The following is an 18,638-nucleotide window of genomic DNA, read 5'->3' as shown; positions in this document are numbered from 1 at the left end:
GAACTATAGCTATTTTTCTTTGTGAAGGCATGCTTCCCAAGAGCCAGGTGACAGATACACTTGCCAAAGAAGGTCCTAATTATCCAAGGTATGCATTGTTATTTAAGATTTCTAAAGTTAAATCAGCTCTATACAAATATGTACACATTTAAAAAATAAAGCAACTCTGGATTTTATTTTTTGCTTATTATTAGTCATGCATCTTTGATACAAGAACTGTAGTGCCTCATTTATTAGATTTTGTTGCAGAATGAGCTGTTCCATAAATGTGAATTTTAAATATAACTAAAGTTTTATCCATTTTAAATACCAGTACTTTAAAAAGCTATTTTAAAATATTTTTCTGATTATAAAAAAAATACATTAATGGTAGAAAACTTAGAAAATATAGAGAAATACAAAAGAAAGTTATAAAATCAGTTGTAATCTCACCATCCTTAGATATATACTATTATTTTTTTTCCAGTTTGATTAATATAATACTTACTTCCATATTATTCTGTTTTATAATGTTGATATGACAGTATATTCTATGTGCATTTTCCTATGCCATTAAATATTCTGTGAAAGCCTTTTTTCTCTGCATTCCCTCATATTACCCTGCCATAATGTATTTAAATATTCTATTTTTTATATCTAGTTCATTTTTATCAATTTTTAATGAAAAATTTTCAAAATATATTGCCCAATAATTGTCATAAACAGTTAACATTAACTTAAGCAATACATGCATGTTTTGTTAATGACACTTAAAATACCTTCAGGTGTGTTCTCTGTAGTTCTCTCTCTTACCCCTTTTCTCCCCACCACCAGTTTATATTATTCTAACAGCAGCATCCTGCTATATTTGTTAAATTATTTCATATACAATTTTAAGTTAGGGACTAAGAAAGCCTCCTATAGATTGGCCTATATGTAGGGTAGTAAGTGCAAAAAGAGTATCAAATTGATCAATAACTATAACAAAACAGAAGACTTGGTTTCATTTTAAGTTTTACTGTGGATCCATTAAACAACCTTGGTGAATTCATTTCTTCAGTACTAATATATTTGTGATAGGGAAGAGTGAAGATAATAAACGTGTACATTTTTTCATGCTCCTTAACAAAATATGTTGTGTTTTGTTTTTGCTCTGATAAAATAAGATTTTAGTAAAGAGATGTGTAGCCTTTATAAAAAGTGTCTTGTTAAGGATACTTTGTTTTTATTCAAGTGGGAATACATGGAAGTGTAGATATTTTGAATTTAGAAATAGTTGTCAGCAGTATAATAAAGAATGTAACATGGTAAGACCACTTTTTATTTAGAAGAAATACTTAACCTAGAGAAATAGAGATATGTCTCACTATAAATTTTAAACATTTAATGATTAATATGTGTTAATGCACATGATTGTCAATATAATTATTCATCATTTTCCTTATATTTTACAGCTATGATTGGTTCCAAACAGACTCTTTAGTCACCATTGCCATATATACTAAACAGAAGGTAAATATGTCTTTATCAGAAAAAGAAGTAAATAATAAATGCTAATTTATGTACCAGGTCTTTTTCTAAGCACGTTTTTATATTATTTACTTCTCACTACAATTCTTTGAGGTACATATTATTGTTATCCCTCTCATAGAAAAGATAAAGTAATTCATGCAAAGTCGCACACTGAGTGGGCAGATCTGGCATTTGGAACTCAGGTAGTCTGGTTCCAGAGCATATGCTCTTGACGGCCATTGCTATAGCCTCTCAAAAATGAGAGTAGGAAGTATTTTATGTGTTTACCTGTGTGTGTGTATGTGTGTTTGTTTAAAGCATGGATAACAAAAATGAATCTTAGTTAACTTCACCATAAGAACAAATTTTCCGGACATAAGCTGGTATTGGAGAAAGTATTTTGCTGTTGTTTAGTATGTTTAAACCACTAATGGTGTTCAGATGCCCATTAGAAATTGAAGTTAGGGAGATAATTCACTCATCATTGAAACTAAAGTTACAGAGATAATTCATTCACTAAGTATTTATGTAACCTGCTTCATATGGAACATAGTCTTAGATATCAGGGATCTAATGATGGGCCAGATATATAGAGACCTAGCTTTTAAAGAGCTTACAGCCCAGCTGTAAATAAATATGCAGACAGTTTATAATATCTCTAAGCACATCCTCCAGCAACTGTTGAGGTTCCCATACTTTGAGGGATATGTAGATTTAAAGACAAGTTCTGGCAACTAGGAATTTTTGAGAATTCATGCTACTTCTGTAGCGGCAGAACCATGTCTGAACCAGTGGGTTCCTCTGACTCTTGCAGCATGATTTGGCCATTCTGCAGAGTAGATCAGCCTCTGCCTGAAAAAAGCCAAGAGGGCCAGCGGTGCTACTTATCCTGCTTTCCACTCCCTCCTGATATTGTCTCTTCACACAGCTCAAAACCCAGAACACAGGCTCTAGGGAGGTCTACTCCCACTGGTAATATCAGTGGGGCATAGAGCATGGATGGCTAAGGGAAAAGGAAAGGAATAATATATTCAGTGAGTAATATAAATAATATATATCTTACACCAAGGCTATGTAGAAATTAGAGACATCTAAAAATATGTTAGTGAATTGATTTTTTTTTTGTAAGCTGAGGTCAAATGGTTATGTAATTTGCCCAGACCACATTAGTGGAAAGATAAAGATGAACAACAAATATCTTAGTTCCTAGTCTGATTGTAATTTTCTGGGGGGTGGAGTTACATATTGCTTATTCAAAAAATATTTATTGAGCACTTGCTAGGTGCCAAATAATGTTCTAAAGATAGCTCCTTAACCTTAGAGCTTAGATATTAGTGGATAAGGTAGATATTAAACAGAGACAAATATATGGTAATTAAAATTTTGATACGTGTATTGAAGAAATACTGGGTCATAAGAGAGAAAAACAGAAGTAACATTTGTTTAGCTTGGAGGTTCAATAAAGAAGCATCATATGAACGTCCACAGATCACCTTAAAAGTTTAGTTGTAAACGTTTAGGGGAAATTTTTACTTTCTAATCTTCTATTTTTGCTTTCTGTTTCAGGATATCAATTTAGACTCAATAATAGTTGATCGTCAGGATGATTCCTTTAGAGCAGAAACAATTATTAAGGATTGTTTATATCTTATACATATTGGTGAGTACTTTATTATTAATGAAAGAGCTCTGATTTTCTTTAAATATGGCAATAACTTGGTCTACAGTCCAGGTAACTGTAATATTTTATCTGCCATTATCATTTTGGTTTGTCATTTTTGATCAGTTTTTTTCCTGTAATTTCTTTACACTAATAAAAGTACTAGCAAGTGGTGGTGTGACCTCACCTTTCCAAGTTTAAGTAACTACATGCAATCAAAATCAATAATATAAAGTATTTGTTGGCCCAGCTTTGTAAAATCTCTCATACCTGACACCTACAAGTGAGTCTTCCAAGGCCCATTGGTCACATGCTTCTACTGACTGTCCTTCGCTAGATGGCTCATTCCACTGGTCTGTTCCTTGCCAGCTCTGCCGTAGAAAGTCAGTGGGTGCAGCAAAGCAGCCTGGACTACAGATTTGTGTTGTATCCCCCAGCTGTCTGTCCTTCATGGCTAAAGACCAACTTTGTATTTTTTTATCAGGACAGAGAAAACGGTAGTAGAAACCAGGGATCTCTACACTAGCACACTTATTTTAAAAAATTAAATATTCCACAGTTAAAAATACAAAACTTTTGGTTGCTAATATTGCATTGAAAGGACTGAAATAATGCAAAATTTAAATTCCAGATAAACATATGAACACAGTGAAATTTACAGCAGACATTTGTAAGCATATTTCTTACATCACCACCTTCTAGAATATAAGTTCCAAAGGGGCAGGAATTTTTCTGTCTTATTAAATATTGTGTCCATAACACCTAAAGAGTACCTGTCACATGTAGATGCTCAATAATTTTTCTTTTCAATAACTGAATGGGTATTCAACTTTGGAGAACAATAAGAAAAGTTAAGCTAGACGCAGGCACACGCACGCGTACACACACACACACACACACACACACACACACACACACACACGCACGCACGCTTGCATGCTTCAGGTGCTGCCTCTCCCTAGCCTACTCCTCTCTTGGTTTATAGGATTCCCAGTGTGGAACCATCCACGCTTGGACTAGTGTGGGTTACCCACTTGTGGGCAATTGAGTATTTGCTCTTTAGTTCATAGGGAGAAAAATGAAATGATTGAAAAAATATACATTTAAATAATTCGATTATTTTGTGTACAATTTCTTTGATCTCTCAGAATACTTTTTATTTGTCTTGAGGGATTTGAAATAATTCATAAAAGAGCCATGTAAATGACATATTGTGTTCAAAAACTGTATTAATTGAAGTTCTATTTTAATTAAATAAATTTTTCTATCCTAGGGCTAAGCCGTGAGGTTCAGGAAGATTTTTCTGGTAAGCTACCAAAAACCAGAATTTATTATGTGTGTACATACATAAACACATACCTACAGAGAGAGAGAGAAGAATAAGAAAAAATGAAAAAATTAGCATTTGTTTTATTTTTCATATGTATGTTTTCATGTTGCAAAAGAAAGATGTGATGCTTTCTCTCTTTTTTTTTTTTTAACCTTTAAGTTCAGGGATGCATGTGCAGGCTGTGCAGGTTTGTTACATAGGTAAATGTGTGTCATGAGGGTTTGTTGTACAGATAAAAACAAATACATTAATTTTTAAATATATTCCTCTGGTTTCAGGTTTTTGCCTGTTTCATCGTCCCCGTTGTTCCCTTTTTTGTTTATGAGACGGTGTCTCACTCTGTCACCCAGGTTGGACTGTAGCAGCGCAATCTTGGCTCACTGCAACCTCTGCCTCCCGGGCTCAAGCGATCCTCCCGCCTCAGCCTCCTAAGTAGCTGGGATCACAGTGCGCACACCACTACACCTGGCTAATTTTTTTTGTAGAGACAGGGTTTCACCATGTTGCCCAGGCTGGACCCCCTTATTCTTTTGATCTCTTTAAACTCTTTTTTTTCTCCTTTAAAAAAAATTTTTGTCTGCTTTTTATTCTTCCTTCCTTATATCTGCCCTACTCTTGACATACAGTTTGTAGAAATATACTATATTAGACAGATTTTCTTTCATCTATATACTTAAATGTTTAATGTTGACAGAGCATACTAAATTATGAATATTGCATGTAAACATGCAGCAAGGTTTTACACAGCTGCATGTTACCATATTAACAATAGAAGACTGATTATAGAATGGTGTTTTCTTGTTTTCAAGTACTGTCAGCATACCTTACACTGGTCCAATGTTTCCTCTTTTCCATATATCATAGTAGATTCTGTAAATTATATAGATCAGGCTCTTTAAAGACAAAGACCATGTTTATTTTGGTTAAGCTTCAAATCAGTGCTCATCAAATTGAATTCATTTGACTCATCTATCTTTAAAAAGCTGTTAAATTGTCACTGGGTTTTGTGTTTACAGTGAGGGAGAACAGAATGTTGTCTCTGAAGAAAAATATAAAAGCATGTTCAATTCATAAAATTTAAATCAGCTTATGAAAGCATGTGTTTTATTATTATACCCACATATTGTAAACATTTTAATTATTCAAAAAATAAAAAGATAATCTAAAAATTTTCATTAAAAATTTACATGCACTTCATTAGTTTACTGTTTACTAGGAACTCATTCTCATGAATCTATTTTTGTGTTTATTAGGCTCAGGATTAGTCTACTGAATTTACTCATAAGAATCCTTCAAATTCTCACTAAGGAATGTTAAAAAAATGTAATTTGCTTTTGTGGGGGCATTCAATAGCTAATTTGTACATCTCAGCTCTTTTTTTTTCTTTTTTTAAGCTTTGTATCAGTTAGTTGCCATGGCTATATTTGAGCTTGTTTGAAAACCAGCAATACATAGTAGTTTGGCCCTTAATAAATTAGTTAGAAAGAAGTTAATTTGAATCTGTTAAAAAAATAAATTAAGCATCTGGGCACAGAGACTCATGCCTGTAATCCCAGCACTTGGGAAGCCGAGGCAGGCAGATAACCTGAGGTTGGGAGTTCGAGACCCGGCTGACCAATGTGGAGAAACTCATCCTTTACTAAAAATACAAAACTAGCCTGTAATCCCAGCTACTTGAGAGGTTGAAGCAGGTGAATTGCTTAAACCTGGGAGGCAGCGGTTGCAGTGAGCTGAGACTGCTCCATTGCATTCCACCTTGGGCAGCAAGAGCAAAACACTGTCTCAAAAAAAATAAAATAAAATAAAAAATAAATAAAAATAAGCTGTCTTTAGTACCATATAAAGCATAAACAATTATGATTGTGATTGAATATGTAAACAAAATCTTATTTATCCAGCTAATAATCAGTGCCATTCATATTAGATCAGGACACTTGTACTGTGTGAGAAATACTGGTTTTAAAATAAAACCCTGTATTTAGTATTGATGAATACAAATGGAGTTTATCTTCTTTTCAGTGCGGGTTATTGAAAGTGTGGGAAAAATAGAGATTGTTCTAAAGAAAAAAGAGAATACTTCTTGGAACTTTCTTGGCCATCCCCTGGAGAATCATCATTCACTTATTCCAAGGAAAGATACGGGTATGCTGTATTCTTTTATAATGTTAATTTCATATTCATGAAATTGTTGTTAGCTGCATGTTTGTACCAGAGTTTGGAAGGCTACTTTGAAATGAGCTGAAGGGTCCTTGTATCTACTTCTAGGGAGTTTGAAAGGGACATTTTGTCTGTTATCCTGCTTTTTTTTCCCCCATAGAAGTTAAATTTCAGACTCTATCTAATATTTAAGCATAGCAAACTCATTACATAATGATACCTGAATGGTGAAACCCACTTGTGCTTAGACTGTTGATCAACGATTTACTATTTCAGTTCCTCTTTTGTGAAAGACACAAAACTTTAAGTTTAAGTTTATGCTTTGTATGTCTGATATTTTTCCTGTTAAGGAAGACATGTTTACTATTTTTCTACTTAATTAAAACAGTTTCTCAGTTTACTTCTTATATTAGTGTGCTCTCATGTTGCTATAAAGAAATGCCTGAGACTGGATAATTTATTTAAAAAAGAGGTTTAATTGGCTCATGATTCCACAGGCTGTACAGAAAGCATGGTGCTGACATTCGCTTGGTTTCTGGGGAAGCCTCAGGAAACTTACAATCGTAGCAGAAAGTGAAGGGAAAACAGGCACACCTTACATGGCTAGGGTAAGAGGAGGAGAGAGATGAAGGAGGTGCTGCACACTTTTAAACAACCAGATCTTGTGAGAACTCTGTCAGGAGAACAACACTAAGAGGGTGGTCCTAAACCATTCATGAAGGATCCACCCTTAGGCTCCAGTCACCTCCTACCAGGCCCCACCTCCAACACTGGGGATTACAAATCAAGCTGAGATTTGGGTGGGGACACAGATCCAAACCATATCTTTTCTAAAAGATGATACCATTCATTTCCTTTCATTTCCAAAAAGCTTTTTACCTAATTTTAACATATATATAGAAAAGGGTACAAGTAGAAGTGCTCTACTTGATATTTTGCAAAGTGAACACATCCTGTATTTTTTCTTTGGAAACTGGTAATATTTGTTCCTTGTTCTAAGTGTTTTGGATTTCACAATGATGTGCCAGAACACGGATCATTTTTCATCATTTATGCTGGGTGTACATTTTTTGTGCTAATCTTTTCAATATGGAAACTTATGACCTTCAGGTCTTGGAAATTACTGTTGGTTTTTCTTCTTCCCATGGTCTGTTTAACTTTCTACATATTGAACTTCCTCAACTAGTCTTCTAATTATCTTATCTTTTCTCTCTTATTTTCAGTTTCGTCCTTTTGTTCTACTTTCTGGGAGATGTCTTCAGCTGTGTCTTCTAGCTCTTCTGTTGAGTTACTCATTTCTACTCATATTTTTAACTTCTATAACTCCTTTGATTTCTTTTCTTTTGTTTTAGCATCTTATTCTTATTAACTTATCTTTTAAAGAATGACTGATAATGTTTTCTTCTCACTGTATAACTTCTGTGTCCTTGAAGTTTGTTGTTTGTTATGGTGTCTTTAATATTAAATACTTTCTTTGAATGTTTCCTAATCTTTTACTATCTGCTCATATTTCAGGGTGGGACTGTAAAACTAATTGGAAACTGTGCATGTGGGTGTGGCTTGTCAACAGTTATATTCACTATATGGCTGGAACATTTCTTTGGGAAAAGTCCAATGCCAAGAGTCCCTAGAGTGAACAATCTTCTACCTTGTACCCAGCATTTCAGAAGCCATGTGGGGAAGAAGGCTGGGCCTAGCTTCTGGTATATCTGTAAGCGTCACTTCATTTCCTTTCTTTTTTTTTTGCTTAGAATGTGATATTAGTCTGCCAGGACTGCAGTAACAAACCACCACAGACTGAGTGTCTTTTGCAGAGTTGATCTCTTCTGAGACTTCTCCCTTTAGCTTGTAGATGGCCTCCTTTTTCCCTGTTTCTGTATATGGACTTCCTTCTGTGTGTTTGTGTCCTAATGCCCTCTTTTGATAAAAATACCTGTCATGGTCAATTAGAGCCACCTTAATTACCTTTTAAATTAAGACCCTATTTCCAATTATAGTCATATTCTGAGGTGTTGGGAGTTATGACTTTAACATATATGTTTGGTGAGGGGACACGATTCAGTCTATAGCATAGATCCAATCCAAAGACCCTCTCTTTACCCTCTAGAGAGCAGACTTCTTATATTTTGCTGATATGGGAAAGTGTCAGTCATGTGGCTGTACTAAGTAGGGGAGGACATCAGGGGAATGGGAAGACCTATCCAAGCTTCTTAAATGAACTTTTATTGAGAAGGTAATTTTAATTCTACCTTGACTCTGATGCCACAGGTACTTGGTCCTGCTGGTTTCTGAGCCTTAAAGGAATTTTGTATTATAAACATGTTGGCTCTTGGCTTTCTACACTTCTTGCTTACCATTTAGCTATCTTGGGTCTGTTGAGTCATTTACCAGTCTTCTCTCTGCCTTGTCAGCTCCTAAAGTTTGTTGCTTTTGTCTCTGATTTCTATTCTTTCTGTCTGGACTTATGCCTTAATAAACAACCAAGCACACATACAAAAACCCTCTTTGTTGTTATTTTAGGGAATTCAAAAGGAACTAACTGCATGTATTCAGTCTATCATCTTTAAATATATAGAATTATCATACATATTTTAAATTATTGCATGAGATAGGAAGAATCAAACTTTTTCCCAGTCTTACCGCTCAACTCAGAACACTAAAATGTAAGATTTTTTCTCACCAACAACCAACTCTACAGCAACTCCAACTGTGTGTCCTACAATTCAACTCAAATCTGATGCATCCTGGAGTTCAGGGTAGACTCCACAGGTCAAAGGCTTAATCCCACAAGACTGCCCCCTACTTCACACGCCAGTTGCAAATTCCAGGTTGTGACCTATGCTTCTGACCAGCCACCTATAAATCAGGGTTATCACAACCTCCTTCTTGGATTCAAAAATTTGCTAGGATGGCTCACAAAACTCTGGGAGACATTTAAGTTTATCAATTTATTATAAAGGATAAAGGATACAGATAAATAGTTGGATGGAAGAAATGCATAGGGGGCAAACTATGTGAAGAGGGGTGCAGAGCTTCCATGACCTCAGTGATTGCATCACCCTCCAAACACCTTCATGTGTTCAGCTTTCCACAAGCTCTTCAAACCATGTCTTTTTAGGTTTTTATGGGGGCTTTATTATGTATGTGTGATTGATTACATCATTGACCATTGGTGAGCAGCTCAACTTTCAGCCTCTCCTGTCCCCGGAGGTCTGGGAAAGGGGCTTTGGGTTCCAATCCTCTAATCACATGGTTGGTTTCCCAGGCAGCCAGCTCCCATCTTGAGGCTTTCCAGGAGTCTACCCATTAAGACAAAAGATGCTCCTAGCTCCCAGGAAATTTCAGGGATTTAGGAGTTGCATTTAAGGCTCTCATAGTACTTAGGAAATTACAAAAAGTTTTAAGAGCTCAATGTCAGGAACCAGGGTTGAAGACCCAAATATTAGAACAGAAGATTATTGTAGTGCCTCTGTTTACAAGGATTTTAGGAGTTCCATGTCAGAAACCAGGTACATAGACCAGTAAGTATTTCTTTTTAATTCACAATTATGAAAATATATTTGTAGACAGTTTTCAGAAAAGTTTGAGGCAGCCTTATTTTGAGTACACATTGTGTGTGGAAGACTATTTTAGGCACTGTGGAATGAAACAGCATGAAAACTTTAGTTTCCCAAGTGGAAGACAGAACATAAGCAAACATGATATTGAAGAATACTTTTATAAGGAAACAACCCAACAAGGACAAGTTATACGATACAAACTAAACATGTTTTGTGGTAGCCCCAAGTGAATAGACACAGATGGTCTGGAATGACTGCCTCAAAGAAGTGAATTTGAAGTAGTATTTTCAAAGTGAGGTTCATGGCTTTTAGAAAAAAAGCCCCCAAAAAATATGTGAGACTTTCTAGGTAGAGCTACAGATCATTACTGGTTGCATATTGTGCCAGGCATTTTGCTGAGTGGAGGGAGAGAAAAATGTAAGTAGCATATAGGAAAGTTCAAATGCGTTCATTTTACCAGAGCAAGAGGTCTGAATTTGTTGGTATTAGGTAGGGAGAGAGGACATAGAGAAATAATAGTGTGATATCGCAGATCAGAAAAGAATGGAAAAGGGACAATGCAAATGAAAAGAGATATTTTTTGAGTGAAATATCTTTCCCTGAAATTATCTGACTTATCTAGTGACTGAAAAATCATAGCAAACCAGGTAAAAGCTAAGTCCAAGAAATAAATGATACTGAGAACCAAGGCTGACCTCCACTTAGAATTACTAGTTAGAACGACCGTCTTTCAAATATTCTCTGTAATTTCTTGAGGCTCTTCATTCATTCTTTTATTTCTGCTGTAAATTTTTTCTTGAATTCTGAACCACCATTTAAAAAAAGAAAGGTTTAGCTTTCTTGGTTGAAATTGGAACTATAATGTATTTTTCAGTGAAGGAACTTTTCCACTTTGGAAAATGACTTGGAGTTTAGGAGATATTTTTAGTTCACTGCATTAGCAAAGATAATTTCATCTTTCTCCTTTCTTCTCCTTAAATCATGTCAAAAGCTGTAGGTTATTTTATTCACCAGAGAAGCCAAATGCTTACATCAGCAATGTATTATAATTAACTTGCTTTGAGTAGCCTCAAAGATTTATAGCCAATCATGTGGTTCCTAGATTTTCAATATGTACTACTGTAATTATTGACTTTATGATAATAGCATGCTGGCTCCATCTTACTAGTTTCTTAGCTAAAATAATTTCTCTGAAAACAAGCATATAAGTTGAAAAAATTTTAATATAATGTTTTCTCATGTCAAATCTAGAATATACTTACATTAAGGATTCATATATAGTGAAGAACATCAATCAGAGAAGATAAACTTTCATTTTTACCTTCAATCTGAATGCAGTAGGTCAATACTTTAAAGTGTATGAATTGAACCAATTTAATTTATAAGTGTGATAGTTCAAATTAATTTTTTTCTTTCTGGAAATGAAGATTATGAGTGAGTTACTGTGGGGTGTGTGTGGGAGAAAGAGGCAGGAGAGAGAAAGAGATGGCTGAGGAACTTCTCTATTAAGGGTCAGAAATCAGTAAATAATTGAATTGCCATTTCTACATCTAAGGTAACATTAGCATTTTATCTTAATTGATATTGCCTTTAATATGGAGACTTGGATCACCAAACAAAGCTAGTTTTAAAGATTTGGCAACAAATAACCCAGTCAATTAGTCTTAGGAAAGAAGATTCTAAAAAAAATAAATTGTGTCACATTTTTGATATGTCATCAGCCACTTACAGGCATATGTTGGAGATATTGAAGGTTGGGTTCCAGACCATCGCCATAGAATATCGCCATAAAGCAAGTCACGCAATTTTTTTGGTTTCCCAGTGTATGTAAAAGTTACATTTACATTGTGCATTATTAAGTGCAATAGCATTATGTCTAAAAAACAACTTAAACATTTTAATTAAAAAATAATATATTGCTAAAAAATGCTAACAATCATCTGAGTCTTCAGCGAATCATAATCTTTTTGCTAGTGGAGAGTCCTGCCTCAATGTTGATGGTTGCTGATTGATCAGGGTAGTGGTTGCTGAAAGTTGGGGTGGCTGTGGCAATTTCTTATGAAAAAATGAAGTTTGCCACATCAATTGACCATTCCTTTTACAAAAGATTTCTCTGATAGCATTTTATCCACAGTAGAACTGCTTTCAAAATTGGAGTCAGTCCTCTCAAACTCTGTTCCTGTTTTGTCAACGGAGTTTATGTAACATTTTAAATTCTCTGTTGTCATTTCAACAACATTCACAGCATCTTTACCAGGAGTAGATTCCATCTCAAGAACACACTTTCTTTGTTCATCCCTAAGAAGCAACTCCTCATCTGTTCAAGTTTTATCATGACATTCCAGCAATCCAGTTACATCTTCAGGCTCCACTTCTAATTCTAATTCTTTTCCTATATTTCTACCACATCTTCAGTGACTTCCTTCACTGAAGTCTTGAACCCTTCAAAGCCATCCATAAGAGTTGGAATCACCTTCCAAATTCCTGTTAATATTGCTATTTTGATTGCCTCCCATAAATCTCAAATGTTTTTAATGGCATCTGGAATGGTGAGTCTTCTATATTTGAAGTCCACTGTTGAGACTTACTATATGGAAAGAAAGATTCCTTTCAAATTATTACCATTCATTGACAATGCACCTAGTTACCCAAGAACTCTGGTAGAGATATGTGTCATGAAGATGGCTTCTTTCCTTAAACCTCATAGATCAGCCTCTTCTAGCTTTCAACTTTTCTTCTGCAACTTTCTCACTTCTCTTAGCTCTTCTAGAATTGAAGAGTTAGGACCTTGCTCTGGATCAGGTTTTTGGCTTAAGGCAATGTTCTGGCTGGTTTCATCTGCAGACCACTCAGACTTTCTGCATATCAGCAATAAGGCTATTTCACTTTTTTATGTGATTCATGTCCTCACTAAAGTAGCACTTTTAATTTCCTTCAAGAGCGTTTCCATTGCATCCATAACTTGGCTACAGTGATTGGCTACTACTGATAATTACTAACCATGTTCTCAAACTTTCTAAACAAGGCCTACTGAGTTGGGCAGGAAACCCTAATAGTTTCATACTCCATCCCACATCTTTTCTGGCTTCCCTGAGATGTTGGACAAGCTTTTTAACCTCTATAAGCTTCTGTTTCCAGCAGGGAAAATAAGAGCAAGTGCTTTAAAAGTGTACTAAGTGCAAGAAAGAGAAGCCAGTTGAAGGCAGTGGGAACTCCTAGTCCAGTCTTCTCTTTCTCTTCTGTCTTCCATTAAAGAGTTTGCCTGTGTTTTCTATTTTTGCCTTGTGAAATTCTGTTTTTTAGAAAGGAAAGTACAGTTTTTTTTAACATTAAGAAAAGAGTATGCCCAAATAGTCATGTTATCCTCAGTGTTTCCACCTTACCCTGAGTATCTCAATATTAATTGTATGTGTTTAATTCAAATAGATTAGGTATTTAGGACAGTAATATTTCTGTCTTATGTTTCTGTTTTACTGTCTTTATTTTCAGTTTCTCATTTCTCTTATAATTATCTGTGCTTAGAAAGCCAAAAACCCAACTGTTAAATAATGGCATTGTGCAGACTGAAGTAGTCAGTGCCATCTGCTTTATACTTTTTTTTCTCATATGCTGCAGTTCCCATCCGTCTGAGCTATCTTTCTCCTTGATGCAATTGAACCATGAAAACGTCCTTAAATCTTTGTTAAAACTCTTAGAACCTATAGTTAGGATGCTCTTTTGAAATTATGGGTAAAATATTGAAATTATCTCAGTAATGTTAAATAACAAGAATGCTGTGTCAACTCTCTAACAAGGAAAGTCAGTAAATCACTGTAACCCAGGATTTCCTTGTGTTTTAAATATGGTTGTAGAGTTGCATACTTACTATAGCAAACTTTTCTAGCAAATACTAGAGTAGAAATTGTCAATCCAGAAGGTGAGCATTTTCATCCAGTTGTAAAGTTATCAAGATGATATGCACTAGATTTTATTAGAGGAAAACACTATGGCCCTTAGACCTGGGCAAGAGGGGCACCTTCACTGGGTTCCACACATGGAGAGCCCTATGTGACTATCTCCAGCTACTCCCCTCCCACAAGGTGAGGAGTATTGCAAGGCCATGAAGTATCCACCTGAAGCTCATTCTCTTTCTTTCAACTTCACACTCCAGGTATCTAGAGTGTGGAATTACCTGCCCAAATGATCCCAAATCTACTTCTATCCAAGGAGTGGCCAGGGCTGTTTATGTGGAAAGCTAGTGCATGAGCTTGAGCCTGTGGGTTAATGTGTCCATACCCATTTGAGCCCCTCATCATTGTCAGAGAACCAAGAACAAGAAGACAAGGTAGGCAGGCAGTGGGAGTTCAGGTCTCTCATTCCTCTCTCATCTTGCTGATACTCTGAGGAGTTTAAGAATCCTGAATTTGAACCTAGCCTTCTAGGACCCTGTGAAGGTATATATTTCAAGATAGAGCATAGAACATACTTTGACAATTATTTGTCAGATTTATAACTGTCAAGTATTTATAGGTATATAGTATGTGGGTCTCTAGTTGTATTCTTACTGTGGGATGTAGAAAGGGTCTGGAAAAAGAAATAAAGAGATCATTTGCACCTTCATTTCTCCTTGTGCATGGGCCTATGTCTTTTGACCCTTTAGTTAGTCCAGTACTTGTTAGGCCTTCCAGGATAACTTTAGGGTGGGCTCTTAGCCATAATCTGGTACAAGCCCGTGCCCTGGCACTAGAGTGAGATGACCTCTAGTGGCACTCCAAGGTCTTTGCATGAAATGATGTACTTGAAGCTTATGTACTTACTGCTACCATGATAGCAGGTGGAAAATTGAGTAACTGATCTGTGGGGAGCAAAAGGGAAAAGGGAAGTTGGATTCACATGTGGCTAAAATGTTTTCTTAAGATTATATGTGAATTTCAGTTTCCCACTAAGCACTGATTATTAGCTGTTGGACCTTCACTTTCTAAGATCTGGAGAAAATATTTCTGCACCTACTTGAATATTTTTGGGTTAAAAAAGAGAGAATAACTAGAATAAGAAATGTGGTATCAGGGTTCATTCCTTTACATCTATGTAAATACTATTTAAGGAGAGAGGAAATAAAAAGTTAATATCTTCACATTACTCTGATATGCAGTTTATGTTCAAAGAGAATTTACAAGTGAAACTCTTAATTCTTTCAGAACTTCTATAATTCTTCTAATTCAAATGGTATTATTTACTCTGTATACAAACAATATTTTCTGAGCTTGGGATATTAATTTCAAATTTTTCTAGTATTTATTGAAATATTTGATTCCTTTTATCTACTTGTATATTAGTACCATAGTCCTAATCCTAGCATCTTAAGCTTTTTCACTTGAATTAATTTTCCAGATACCAAAATCTACACCTTCCAGCATAGAAGTTTTTGTTTCAATCATTTTTAAAATGTTCTCTGATCATATCTGTAATGCATACATAGCAGCATAGAGACACAAGAATGTATATTTTTCTTGCCTTTGTCAAAGAGATCTTCTAAAATTGTTTAATAGTACTATTATTGTTAAACCTTAAAGGCTTTAGTTTCAGGACTTTTCCATTGTGTAAGAAAAGACTTGAGAATGTACAGTGGCTCACAACTATAATCTTAGCACTTTGGGAAGCCGAGCCAGGTGGATTGCTTGAGTCCAGGAATTTGACACCAACCTGGGAGACATGGTGAAACCCTATGTCTTTAAAAAAAAAAAAAAAAAAAGACTTTAGAATGTAAATTTATTCATTATCAAATAAAATTAGGTTATTTTTTTAGAACATAATGGTTTAATATGCTAATAACAGATATGAGGGAATAACACTCATAAAGTTCATGTTTCAAATTATAGAAGTATTTACAGGTCTTGGACAACAAATATCTCAGGAAATAAAATGGAAAATTTAATCTTATTGATGAATTTTTAAAATGTGTAGGCATTTTAGTGAAATTGAAGCTTTCTAGAAAACAAAAGCTGAGTGTATGCTTTCTCTTAGTGGTTTAGTATTACCTCTTATTAATTTATGTATCAGTAAGAGAAAATGAATCACTTTTTAGGTTTGTACTACAGAAAATGCCAGTTAATTTCCAAGGAAGATGTTACTCATGATACGAGGCTTTTCTGTTTGATGCTGCCACCAAGCACTCATCTTCAAGTGCCCATTGGGCAACATGTTTACCTCAAGCTATCTATTACAGGTAAGGTAAATAGAGGCTTTGGGACATGTTTTCCTCTTTTATAAGCAGTTCAAAATCAGTACTATTCTCCCTAGAAAAGAACCATTTAAGTTATTAATAAATGTTTCCAGGCAGCTAGATTTAGTGAGAGTCAGAATCTAGGTTTGTGACTGGAACATGTCCTACATGTTGGAACTATAGCTGTACCACATTATCGTATGGAACAAAGATATTGCCAGTAGTTTAGAGAGATGGTTCCACCAGCATTGTAATTTACTACTAACAAAACCCTAAAGGAAAGAGATGAGAGATTGCGCAAATAGTCCTCCATGAAGACAACTACTAGAAGCTCATACTGACATCTTTTAGTAGCTACTTAGGATTGTACCATTTATGAAGTTGAATCTATAAAATTTAAAATGAATGAATGATGAGAAATGATTTTATTATATGTGCTACCAGTATAAGAAGCTCTATAAATGTATAAATATGAATTCTTACCTCACTTGTTTTGAATACCCTTCTTATTGATGCCCAACATTTTCTTGGCCTTTTGAAGCTGCAAACAGTAAAATTCTCCTGTCAGCTGTAGTATCTCCAGAAATGAGTCTAAAATGTTACTAGCTGGGTCTTTGTAGATACGATATATTATGATGGGGCACTATTAAGGTTTTCTCTTTTTCATCACTAATGCCAGATTACCTAATTCAAGAGCTGGTATCTTCTCCAGTTATTGCCACTGCATTTTAATTTATATATGTATTATGTAATTTTATGAGCCAAGCATAAAATTGTGGTCTTTTAAACAGTGGTGATTCTTCTCTTTGGAATTTGGCTACCTAAAAATATAAAATGAATTCTTACTTATTTTGCTTTTTAAGAAAATAATATATTTGGCTGGGCTCAGTGGCTCACTCCTGTAATCCCAACACTTTGGGAGGTTGAGGCGAGAGGATCACCTGAGGTTAGGAGGAGTTCAAGACCAGCCTGGCCAACATGGTGAAACCCCATCTTCACAAAAATAACAAAATTAGCCAGGCATGATGGCAGGTGCCTGTAATCCCAGCTACTTGGGAGGCTGAGGTGGGAGAATTGCTTGAACCCAAGAGGCAGTGGTTGCAGTGAGCCGAGATCATACCATTGTACTCCATTGTGAGTGACAGAATGAGACTCCATCTCAAAAAAAAAAAAAAGAAAAAGAAATCAATATATTTCTTAGAAGTAGCTGGATTAACATTCTTTTTATTCAGTTACCAAAGTAATATATAATGCATTAAAATATTAAAACCATTTAAAGTACATAAAGTAAAAAGTGAAATTTCTTCTTTGTCCTCCAAATGATCCCATTGGTCATCAGTTTCCATTTTTAAAAATTTGGTGTATAATCAAAATTGTTAGGTAAATACTTTTTTTTTTTTACATCTCCATGGTAAACTTTTGATGCCATTTTTGTTGTGGCCCATTACAAAGTTTATTTGCTGATGGAATAGATGATTGTCTAAAATTATTACCATGTATTTCTATTAGATTAGACTAAACATAATAAAAACAGATCGTTTACATTATGGGTACAATATTGATTGGTGAAAATTATTTCAGCACATATAGACTTGGGGTATATATACATATATATACTATATACATATAGAATAATCATTAGAATTATATACCCATTAGATATATAGTTTTAAATATATACTGATAGTATCAGGAAATTTGTATGTTTCATCTTCATTAAGAAATTTTTTGAATTTTAGAATTTAATTTTTTGTTACGATTTTTTTTTTCTAGGTACAGAAATAGTAAAGCCATATACACCTGTATCTGGTTCCTTATTCTCAGAGTTCAAGGAACCAGTTCTTCCCAACAATAAATACATCTACTTTTTGATAAAAATCTATCCCACTGGACTCTTCACACCAGAGCTTGATCGTCTTCAGATTGGTTAGTGTTTTTACATTTTTTTAAACCTCATTTGTGCTGTAGGTTGGATCAAATTGCTCTCTAGTTATCTCCACGTAGGAGCCTATCAAATATCTTTAACTCAACATGTCTGCAACCAAGGTAATCTTCTCTTTGTCCCGCCCAGCATGCCCATACACCATATTCCCTGTTTTTATTACTTGCATCATCACTGTTCATCTTGATCCCCTCTGGAAACTCTTGATTCTTCCCACTTTCTCTCTCCCAGTCCAGTCAGCCACTAAGTCCTGTTGAGGCTACATCTCAGTGACTTTTTCAGCTACCTCTTTTGCC

General features: G+C 35.0%; 1 protein-coding gene across 6 annotated transcripts in view; it reads left to right on the top strand.

Moving 5' to 3' along the window:
* LOC116549643 (cytochrome b5 reductase 4) overlaps nucleotides 1–18,638 on the top strand; it is a 113,850-nt gene that overhangs the window by 60,757 nt on the left and 34,455 nt on the right. For 4 of the 6 annotated variants that reach the window (XM_032275358.1, XM_032275363.1, XM_032275360.1 and 1 more), the window contains 7 exons: nucleotides 28–88; nucleotides 1,434–1,491; nucleotides 3,058–3,151; nucleotides 4,425–4,457; nucleotides 6,501–6,623; nucleotides 16,263–16,403; nucleotides 18,174–18,326. In XM_032275358.1, the coding sequence (XP_032131249.1) occupies nucleotides 28–88; nucleotides 1,434–1,491; nucleotides 3,058–3,151; nucleotides 4,425–4,457; nucleotides 6,501–6,623; nucleotides 16,263–16,403; nucleotides 18,174–18,326 (663 nt within the window). The remainder of the gene's footprint in view (nucleotides 1–27; nucleotides 89–1,433; nucleotides 1,492–3,057; nucleotides 3,152–4,424; nucleotides 4,458–6,500; nucleotides 6,624–16,262; nucleotides 16,404–18,173; nucleotides 18,327–18,638) is intronic. The other 2 variants (XM_032275361.1, XM_032275364.1) reach the window with 2 other exon arrangements.

The sequence above is a fragment of the Sapajus apella genome, unplaced genomic scaffold (assembly GCF_009761245.1).
Source record: "Sapajus apella isolate SASKATOON/1434 unplaced genomic scaffold, GSC_monkey_1.0 scaffold6, whole genome shotgun sequence".
Classification (NCBI taxonomy): Eukaryota; Metazoa; Chordata; class Mammalia; order Primates; family Cebidae; genus Sapajus; species Sapajus apella.
This window is presented reverse-complemented; position numbering and strand designations above follow the sequence as displayed.